This window comes from Amborella trichopoda, chromosome 11 (assembly GCF_054954075.1).
Source record: "Amborella trichopoda isolate Santa Cruz 75 chromosome 11, AtrichopodaSantaCruz75HAP2 v2.0, whole genome shotgun sequence".
Classification (NCBI taxonomy): Eukaryota; Viridiplantae; Streptophyta; class Magnoliopsida; order Amborellales; family Amborellaceae; genus Amborella; species Amborella trichopoda.
Window position 1 is genome coordinate 43982498 of NC_142346.1, and position 11823 is coordinate 43994320.

The 11823-nt window shown below is 33.5% G+C and overlaps 1 protein-coding gene across 1 annotated transcript; it reads left to right on the plus strand.

Annotated features, from left to right (window-relative positions):
* The first annotated feature begins 10541 nt into the window (after positions 1 to 10541).
* On the plus strand, positions 10542 to 11613 carry LOC18448344 (uncharacterized). The gene has a single exon (XM_020676120.2). The coding sequence runs from the start codon at positions 10710 to 10712 to the stop codon at positions 11358 to 11360; it is 651 nt and encodes a 216-aa protein (XP_020531779.1). The 5' UTR covers positions 10542 to 10709; the 3' UTR covers positions 11361 to 11613.
* Positions 11614 to 11823: the final 210 nt, after the last annotated feature.

Sequence of the window (11823 nt, forward strand, 5' to 3'; positions counted from 1 at the left end):
CAAAGAAGGCATTATGCTGCCGACATAAGAAGACAAAATGCCACTGTTCAAAGATGCCTCTGCCGACATAAGAAGATAAAATGTCACTGTTCAAAGATGCCTTTTTAAGCATCTTCTTTTTCTTTTTATGTTTTCCTTTTTTGTTTTTTCTGCTTTATGTCTTCTCCTCCTCCTTTTGGTCTCATCAAGCCAGCCCATCTCTTTTCTTCTTTACGAAGCAACCTCATCCTTTTGCTTCATCCTTTGCCTATAAAAGGAGGACTTCTCCTCATTCAGAAGCAGGTATCTCCGAGCTTCTTCCTCTCATACTCCGCTCTGCTCTCTCTCTCTGCTCTCTTCATCCCTCTTCATCTCTAAACTCTCTTCATCCCTCTGCTCTCTCATCTCCTTGCTCTCTAAGCAAGACCATCACAGCTGTCCCGACCTCACAGCAAGAACCTGCCTCATGCTATTCAGGTTCTCCCTATCCTTTTGATACATCAAACCAGATTCTCACCTATCTCACCTATCTCAGTTTTCTTAGCTTAAATATGTGTGATTGTAACTTCCATACACTCCCATCATATTGTCCTCCCAGTCTGTAGACAGTAAGTGTTTGTTTCAGCCAGATAGTATCAGTTTGCTTATGATTTGCAATGATATATAAGTTTTTGTCAGTTTGATTATGATCTGTGATACACATATATATATATAAGTTGATGTTTTAATGCAATTCAAACTTGTCTTCAGTATTAAAATAGGTGATCACACACACACATCGTGGTTTGTGATTGATATTTCTGCTATCCCTTTTATTATAATAATTTTATTATGCCTTAATTATATCCGAATATTACAAGAATTAATCAAATATAATGGTATGCTATTTGCTTACTTGTTATAAAATAGTTGGTTCAAAATCACTGTGGATCTGAGAGCGTTTTGGTATTTCTTTTAACCATAAAAAATTCTTTTGTTTCTCTTTCTTTTTTGAGACATTTATTATATTTTTTATGAAATAATTCTATTAACCTAGGTTGGAAGGTTTGAAGATACCATTTTCTAATATTTTGATTTTCTGAAGAAAGATAATCTTTTTTAAGATAATCAATATTAATTTTCTTCTTTTTTCGTTCTAATTTAGCGGCCAAGTATGTTGCTATATATTCATCATCATATGTATTGTTAGTATTTATCTCTTCTTCTGTATCATCTTCTATTTGTAATGTAAGTATTTGAAATTCGTCTATATTAGGTTCAGGAATATATGTAAGAAGAACTACATGATCAGCCGTTCTTCTTACTCCTTGTAATTGGAAATCTGAAGATGGTGTAGGTTGTGAAGTAGAAGCAAGTATGATGACATCGGGAGTAGTATGACAGGATTTTCTAGCAGGTATTAATGGTTTTTTATTTCTTTTCCTATTAATAACTATATCATCCTTGACTTTCGATTGTTGGAATTTTATTTCAATATTTTCATCTGGATGTTCGATTATTTGGTTTGGAATATTATTTCTAGGTGCTTCTTGGGGTTGGTTTGCATGTTGTAATGCCCAAGACTGAGGTAGAATAATATCGGACCAAGTAATTGTTTTGGGTACAATTGTATGTGATTTTTCTATATTTGTTTGAACTAATATAGTTTGATCTTTTTTATCAACTTGCATAATATTAGGACAAAGGGTATTCATTACTTTGTAATAAATTCTGTATACTATTGCTAAATTCTGAGAACCATGTATCATATTAAATCCATGAGTTTTCAAATTTATAGATAATATATCTAATATGTTTGGGTCTGTTAAAAAAACAGAAAAATTTGGAAAGCAATTAAAATATATTAGTCCACTACATAGGCTGGATTCTACCATACCTAGGAGTGAATCTGAGAAGTTATTGTGTCTTGTATCTCTTAGGCATACAAGCACTGAGGTGTTTAACCCTAGTCGGGTTAAAGGTTTAATAGCTATTTTGATTAACCCAATGTGCAAATACTTATAATTATTCTCTTTATGTTTTTCAATAATTTTTCTTGATAACAATTGAAAGTCTTCTTGATTCTGAGTTACGGATAGACTTTCTTCTACGGTTTTTATAGCATAACCTAATTTGAATTTAAATGATCCTTTTTGATAAATATCTTTTATTGGTACCTTAGGAATATTCCAATTTTGGATATGATCTTCAATATCATTAATAATAATCTGTTCCTTATTTTTAACTCTTAATTTCTGAGGTTAAGTTGCAATATTACCTTTTAGATTCCTAATTAAATTTGCCATCTGTAGGTTGCGGATAATGACAATCTGGACGATCAAGGATCCAGCGTGTTCCCCTAAGCGGCTATTCCTGGCTTTGGCGGGTACTTTGCCTAGACTTATCCTTTCGTCTCTTGTCTTAACTCTCGGACCAACTTTCTTAGATGTAAATTTAAGTAGGTTTCTACAGTAATATTGTAACTTTTACTCTTAACAGTTTAAACTTGGCTCTGATACCAAAACGCGTCCAGATCTACAGTGATTTTGAACCAACTATTTTATAACAAGTAAGCAAATAGCATACCATTATATTTGATTAATTCTTGTAATATTCGGATATAATTAAGGCATAATAAAATTATTATAATAAAAGGGATAGCAGAAATATCAATCACAAACCACGATGTGTGTGTGTGATCACCTATTTTAATACTGAAGACAAGTTTGAATTGCATTAAAACATCAACTTATATATATATATATATATATATATATATATATATATATATATATATATATATATATATATATATATATATATGTGTGTGTGTGTGTGTGTGTGTGTGTGTGTGTGTATCACAGATCATAATCAAACTGACAAAAACTTATATATCATTGCAAATCATAAACAAACTGACACTATCTGGCTGAAACAAACACTTACTGTCTACAGATACAATAACTGGAGAATAACTTCCAGTTGGGAGGACAATATGATGGGAGTGTATGGAAGTTACAATCACACATATTTAAGCTAAGAAAACTGAGATAGGTGAGATAGGTGAGAACCTGGTTTGATGTATCAAAAGGATAGGGAGAACTTGAATAGCATGAGGCAGGTTCTTGCTGTGAGGTCGGGACAGCTGTGATGGTCTTGCTTAGAGAGCAATGAGATGAGAGAGCAGAGGGATGAAGAGAGTTTAGAGATGAAGAGGGATGAAGAGAGCAGAGCGGAGTATGAGAGGAAGAAGCTCGGAGATACCTGCTTCTGAATGAGGAGAAGTCCTCCTTTTATAGGCAAAGGATGAAGCAAAAGGATGAGGTTGCTTCGTAAAGAAGAAAAGAGATGGGATGGCTTGATGAGACCAAAAGGAAGAGGAGAAGACATAAAGCAGAAAAAACAAAAAAGGAAAACATAAAAAGATAAAGAAGATGCTTAAAAAGGCATCTTTGAACAGTGACATTTTGTCTTCTTATATCGGCAGAGGCATCTTTGAACAGTGGCATTTTGTCTTCTTATGTCGGCAACATAGTGCCTTCTTTGTCGTATATGTCGGTGGCTACAGTGAAGGGCATAATTATTTGTCATATGTGTCGGTAGTGACAATAAAGGGCATCTTGTCATGGTGGAAGGTATCTTGAGATGACATGTATACTGTGGAGCAGCTTTATGGTCTTTGGCTGAATTCATTGGGGTCTTCTTCTTCTGGGTCTGTTTCTTCTTCTTCTGGGTCTGCTTCTTCAAGTGGGAAATATTTATTGGTGTGCAATGGTGAGGATTGTACGGTTTCATCTGATGAGACCGGTTTTCTTCTTGCTTCTGCAAAACCACCACAATCTTTATATGATATAATTGCTACACCAAATAAGGTATTACCCAAAGAAATAGGTAAAAAACAAGAACTTATTCCCCATATTGTGGAACAAAACAATTATACTAATTTATATATGCAGTCTTTAGGGAAACAAGCAGAACGTATAGAAAGACTAGTTTCGAAGGAGGTAACTCCTTCCCTTTCTAAAGCAGTCCTATTTAAACCACCTCCAAAGCTTAACAAAAATAAATTTCATATAGGTGACAATAATAAAACCTTAATGGATCAGTTAATAGCCAAATTAGCTCAATTAGACATTAAAGGAATTCCTTCTCCCAAACTCAGTATTCCTATGCCAAATATACCTGTTCCATTACCAGAATCTTCAGATAAAGGAAAATCAAAAAAACCAGACCATGAAACAATGATGCTCCAAGAAGAAGAACCAATTATCGAAGACACCATACAAAACCAAGAAAATACTTTTATGGATACTACACCTATTGATATAAACAGAATAACCTTTGGTAAAACTTGGAAACCCATTACCGCTTTAGCATATTATAATAGACTTACACCTGTTGATGTCCAGCTTGAAGAAGATGTCATACAACAAGTTGTTTCCTATTCAGAAAGATCAATAGTTAATTGGACAATAGATGGTTTATCTGAATTAAAAGTACTAGATGTCATGAGACACATGACAATGTTTGCTTCTGCAAACAAAATGGCATGTAATCCAGATCAAGAGGTTGCTAAAGCAATAGTCAATGGTTTCACTAGCTGGTTAAGAGGATGGTGGGATTTTTATGTCGATGATGAAACCAAAAATAGAATTCTTACCAATACAAGACAATGGACCGCCAGGAATGAATCCAAATTGTTCACAGAAATCACCAAGTTCTTTTCTCTTGGTAATTTGTTGTTTATCTAATTGTCTTTTGAGTTTCAGATCTGTATATAAAGCTAATCCTTCAGCACATATTTCTGCTGAGAGTTCTCCAAGTGTATAAGCTGAATATACTATAATTCCATTATGTTTCTTTCTAAGTCTGTCTTTGACTTTTTCTGCAAATAAGTAGGGTAGACCAGCGATAAAATTTTCTTTCCAATGGTCTAATTGACAATCTTCACGTATTAATAATCTTGAGAAAAAGACATCCTTATACCATTTATAATGGGATAATGTAGGACAACGAAGATTAGATAGCAGATCTTCTGATATTGCTGCTAATAATCTTTTGCTACAATTATCTTAACTTGAACAAACCATTTTTGAATCATAATTTTGTCTATCAAATTAACAGAGGGAATTGTTACCAGATGAGGTTTGGCTTCTGAAGTTTCTGGTGTATCTCCTGGTGGATCAGGATCATATGTCATCAGCTGATCGAATTCTAGTTCATCTGTATCTGATTCTGGTTGAGATAGATTGTGTCTATCAAATTAACAGAGGGAATTGTTACCAGATGAGGTTTGGCTTCTGAAGTTTCTGGTGTATCTCCTGGTGGATCAGGATCATATGTCATCAGCTGATCGAATTCTAGTTCATCTGTATCTGATTCTGGTTGAGATAGATTTTGTAGTTCTAAAGTCTTAATTCTATTTTTTAATTGATATACTTCTTTTTTGACTTCCTTGATTTCTTGCTTTAAGTCTGAAATAGAAGGTTCTTTATTGTAAGAAGTATGTTGTTCACTTACTCTTTTCATAATAGATGCAAAATTGTATTCATCAGGTGTTTTACTAATTGGAGGTGTTTTTGCTTTTGTTTTAGTTAATGTAATAAATTTAGTGATTACAGATCTTTTTTCTTCTGGATCTGTAATTTTCTAAATAATATCTAATATTAGATTATCTTCTTGAGTAAGCATATGAAGATTATGTGTAGGTATTGGGCAAGTACAATTAGTGTCTTTCATTGGATTGGATGATTCTGTGTCTGTCGAAGAGTCTGATGATTCTGTCCATAAAAGGTCATCATCCTGAATATGTTCTATGTGTGATTCAGTAGAAGAATCTGAAGATATTGAATCATAATTGATTATATTATATAATTTTGATTTGATTGAATCATCTAAATGTAATAATTCTATTTTCTTTTTTAATTTGCATTGGTGTTTGTAATGACCAACTTTTCTACATTTATAACATACTGGAAGTTTCTTTTTATTTTTTGTATTTGGAGAAAATTTGTTTATAAATTTTTGTTTAGACTTTTTATATTGTTTATGTACTTTATTTGATTTGGATTTATATTTGTCTTTTTTCTATTTTTTCTTTTTCTTATATAACTTTTCAGGTTTATTTTTCCTATCTATATGGTATCCAAATTGTTCACAGAAATCACCAAGTTCTTTTCTCTTGGTAATTTGTGGTTTATCTAATTGTCTTTTGAGTTTCAAATCAGTACATAAAGCTAATCCTTCAGCACATATTTCTGCTGAGAGTTCTCCAAGTGTATAAGCTGAATATACTATAATTCCATTATGTTTCTTTCTAAGTCTGTCTTTGACTTTTTCTGCAAATAAGTAGGGTAGACCAGCGATAAACTTTTCTTTCCAATGGTCTAATTGACAATCTTCTCGTATTAATAATCTTAAGAAAAAGACATCCTTATACCATTTATAATGGGATAATGTAGGACAACGAAGATTAGATAGCAGATCTTCTGATCTTGCTGCTAATAATGCCGTACTTCCTACAAAATGAAGTGTAATGGTATATATTAAGGTGTTTGCTGCATCACTTTCAGTATAAATTATTTCTTGATTTTGCTCATTCCTGGCGGTCCATTGTCTTGTATTGGTAAGAATTCTATTTTTGGTTTCATCATCGACATAGAAATCCCACCATCCTCTTAACCAGCCAGTAAATCCATTGACTATTGCTTTAGCAACCTCTTGATCTGGATTACTTGCCATTTTGTTTGCAGAAGCAAACATTGTCATGTGTCGCATGACATCTAGTATTTTTAATTCAGATAAACCATCTATTGTCCAATTAACTATTGATCTTCCTGAATAGGAAACAACTTGTTGTATGGCATCTTCTTCAAGCTGGACATCAACAGGTGTAGGTCACTTATAATATGGTAAAGCAGTAATGGCTTTCCAAGTTTTACCATAGGTTGTTCTGTTTATATCAATAGGTGTAGTATCCATAAAAGCATTTTCTTGGTTTTGTATGGTGTCTTCGATAATTGGTTCTTCTTCTTGAAGCATCATTGTTTCATGCTCTAGTATTTTTTATTTTCCTTTATCTGAAGATTCTGGTAATGGAACAGGTATATTTGGCATAGGAATACTGAGTTTGGGAGAAGGAATTCCTTTAATGTCTAATTGAGCTAATTTGGCTATTAACTGATCCATTAAGGTTTTATTATTGTCACCAATATGAAATTTATTTTTATTAAGCTCTGGAGGTGGTTTAAATAGGACTGCTTTAGGAAGGGAAGGAGTTACCTCCTTCGAAACTAGTCTTTCTATACGTTCTGCTTGTTTCCCTAAAGACTGCATATATAAATTAGTATAATTGTTTTGTTCCACAATATGGGGAATAAGTTCTTGTTTTTTACCTATTTCTTTGGGTAATACCTTATACGGTGTAGCAATTATATCATATAAAGATTGTGGTGGTTCTCCTTTACTTGATGGGGTTACTCCTTTGAGTATTATACTTTTTTCAGGAAGGTGTGTACTAGCAGTAGTAGTACCATCCGTGTTGATATATGTTTTTTCTTCTAAAGTTTGAAGATTATCGAATGAATGAATGTTTATTTTATATTGCATACATATTTCTTTTAACCATATAAAAAATCTTTTTGTTTCTCTTTCTTTTTTGAGACATTTATTATATTTTTTATGAAATAATTCTATTAACCTAGGTTGGAAGGTTTGAAGATACCATTTTCTAATATTTTGATTTTCTGAAGAAAGATAATCTTTTTTAAGATAATCAATATTAATTTTCTTCTTTTTTCGTTCTAATTTAGCGGCCAAGTATGTTGCTATATATTCATCATCATATGTATTGTTAGTATTTATCTCTTCTTCTGTATCATCTTCTATTTGTAATGTAAGTATTTGAAATTCCTCTATATTAGGTTCAGGAATATATGTAGGAAGAACTACATGATCAGCCGTTCTTCTTACTCCTTGTAATTGGAAATCTGAAGATGGTGTAGGTTGTGAAGCAGAAGCAAGTATGATGACATCGGGAGTAGTATGACAGGATTTTCTAGCAGGTATTAATGGTTTTTTATTTCTTTTCCTATTAATATCTATATCATCCTTGACTCTCGATTGTTGGAATTTTATTTCAATATTTCCATCTGGATGTTCGATTATTTGGTTTAGAATATTATTTCTACGTGCTTCTTGGGGTTGGTTTGCATGTTGTAATGCCCAAGACTGAGGTAGAATAATATCGGACCAAGTAATTGTTTTGGGTACAATTGTATGTGATTTTTCTATATTTGTTTGAAATAATATAGTTTGATCTTTTTTATCAACTTGCATAATATTAGGACAAAGGGTATTCATTACTTTGTAATAAATTCTGTATACTATTGCTAAATTCTGAAAACCATGTATCATATTAAATCCATGAGTTTTCAAATTTATAGATAATATATCTAATATGTTTGGGTCTGTTAAAGAAACAGAAAAATTTGGAAAGCAATTAAAATATATTGGTCCACTACATAGACTGGATTCTACCATACCTAGGAGTGAATCTGAGAAGTTATTGTGTCTTGTATCTCTTAGACATACAAGCACTGAGGTGTTTAACCCTAGTCGGGTTAAAGGTTTAATAGCTATTTTGATTAACCCATATATATATATATATATATATATATATATATATATATATATATATATATATATATATATATATATATATATATATATATATATCAATCTAATGTTTGAAACATAGGACTCTTTCTAATTTACATATAAAAGAATTAATTGGTGGTTATCAGAGGCCCCTATAAAAGAAAAGATCCGACCATAGGGCAGTCCAATATTGCCATTATCAAACCGCCTCAAAAATTAGGTGGTCTGATATCTTATGCATCGAACTTCACTACAAATACCATAGAATAAAAAAAAATTGAAAAACAGTTCAATATTTGCAACATTAAAATCAAGGGCAAAATTGGAGACAGTAAAAAAATAATAAAATAAAACAAGACCTTATTTGTAAAATTTCAGAAAATATGGACTAAAGGGTAGTTCTGGAAATTTAATCAGATCCGAATATCTATTTCTCATTGTTGAAATAGAGGTGATTGATTTTCTGGTTCTTCTCCTCCAGAAGTGCATTTTCCAACGGTATTTGAAGTATGAATGCATGAAGGCTCTACAAAATACTTTCCCACTTGAAGTGTGAATGTATAGAGAGCCACAGCTCTAATAACTACCTTCCATTTAAAGAAAAATCGTGTATAAAATTTCCCAAAAATAAAATAAAATATGGTGTATAACATTCTAAATGCAAGTGACCATTTGAATTCAATGACGTTGACAAAAAAAATACTAAAGCTACATTCGTTTTGTACACAAATGTTGTTTTTAACCAATGTGATTTCTCTTAAATTAAAATAATAGAAGATTAGCTTCAAAAAAAGAAAAAAAAAATAGAAGATTAGTCGGTAATTTTTATATTTGTGAATTTTTATCATATTTATTTGAGTTGAATCAAGACCGCGTGCAATTAGGAGTGCATGACTTTGATATGATTCATTGATCCAATCCAAGTCTTTGGGTTGTGGATAGGAGCCCTATTTGGTTGTAAAGTCAAAGCCTGGAGAAGTTGTTTAGGTTCTTTAATTTGTACACTAGAGAAAAGCATATAATAAGAACATCTACTATTGGTGTAAGGAGGTCAATCTTACTTGTTACATGTGAAATGTAGTGGATAAAAAAGAATTTGAAATTCGGTCGCTAACGGTGTGAACTTTTGATTGGGCTCAAAGTCGTAAAAATATTTTATCAGGCTTTATGACCTATCTTGAACTGTATAATTTTATATTAGACAACTAGGGATGATAGTGACTTTTTTGTACTTAATATAAATAGTCTCGTATTATACAATATTTTCGAAAAAATTTATATAAAGTTGCACCTTTACTTCTAGAAATAAAAAATAAAGTGATGTAACATATACCACTATTTTATTTGAATAGGATATGTTGATATTATTTCAAAATACATGTCACTTTTTTACTTTATTAAAGATTTATTACATTTATACTATCCAACTAAATGAAACATCAAAACCTTACTTATACAAGTAAAAGACCTTGAGATAGAGGACATGCTCTAAGAGATATAGTATGTTAGTTGCTTATACAAGTAAACATTTGACAAAGGTTTTTGGGCAACAAAATGAATACAAAAAAAAAACAAAACACTGACTCCTTATTCCCTTGTCATTCCTTTTCCTCTGGTAACATATAAATTTAGGGTTCTTCAGTTTAAGCACAAGTTGGGGTCTTAGAAGCTTAGGCTTTTTAGTTTAAGCACAAGTTGGGTTAGTTGCTTGTGCGTGTGAACATATGATTGTACAAGAACAAAAAAAAAAAGTTCATTATTTAATTCATTTATATTCATTTTTTGTAGAATTCTTTGAATGAGAAGTGTATTTCAATGCAAGCTTCAAAATAAGTAATTAAAACCTTAGCATGTGAGGCAAGATAGGAGATGTATGAACAAATGTTCATTTAAGATACATCAAAGAAATAGGAAAAAAATATGAAGGAAAAGATAGAAAAACGAAGGCACCTCATCCTATAAGAACACCCCTTGTTTCTCCATTTCTCTTCACCTTTGTTAAAGTCCTCTCCCAATCCAATCAATCAAAATCCCCATTTGTTTCCCTAAGCTAAACATCTTTCCTAAACTCCCTCTCTCTCTCTCCAAAAACCATGTACATTAGCCCTCCAACTCCCTCTCTCTCTCCTCCCCCATGGGTACCAGCCCCTCCCTCCGACTACCCTCCCCCACCACCAACACCAAAACCAGCGCCACCTCTCTCTCCTCCTTCCTACCCCATCTCCCCACCACCACCTAGCCCAGCACTCCCTCCTCCTTATTACCCACCCTATCGCCCCGTCTCACCACCAACTCCTTACTACCCTCCCTCTCCGTCACCTCCGGCCCCCTATCAGCCCCCACCTCCACCACCAGGTGGGGACTCCTCCACTATCATAATAGTGGTCTTTGTTTCATTAGGGGGCCTCTTCTTCTTGGCCCTTCTCTCTCTAGCTCTCTTTTGCTGCTTGAAAAAGAAGAAGAAGAGAGAGACCGAGGAAGATATAGTGTGTGTGGAGGACCACTTGAAGGTTCAAGAAGCCATTGTTAAGGGGCCTCATGGCGAGGAGGCCGTGATCCTTACCGTCGACGAGGACGTGAAGTTCGCCGAGGAGAGAGTGGTAGAGAGAGGAGAGGGGATGAGAGAGAGAGAGAGCCAGATTGTTGAAGGGATGAGAGAGAAGGCAGCTGTGGAGATGAGAGAGGAAGGGATTGTTGGTGAAGGGTCTGAGTGCTACCCTCGCCATGCACCCGCACCCCACTAAGGCCTAAGGTTTTGGGTTTTGCATGGCCAATAAAATAATTGTCACAACTGCCCCTGTTGATTTGTTCCGATATCGGAGTAGCTCCCAGATGAATGGAACTGTGGGCCAAAGCTAGGAGCTGGGAAATGGGGCACTCTTTTCATTTACATGGGTACTTTTGATATTTTGGGATGCTTCAGGGGGAAATTGGTATGTATTGTTGGCATGCATGGTGTAAGTGGCTTGAATAAAAGACCTTCCATGTTTCTCTTTTTATGATGAAGTAAGAAGTTTTATGTGTATTTATTTCATTACTCAGACCAACTTGCTCCTTTATTAATCATTATATTTTTTTCATTATTTGATATTTATCCCAATTATATGGGGTTAGATTTTATGAAAATTTTTGTCGGCCCTATCTAACACAACCCTCCTCTTTTATCTGGACTTGGGACCGGCATGACTGGCTTGAGACCGCCAATGG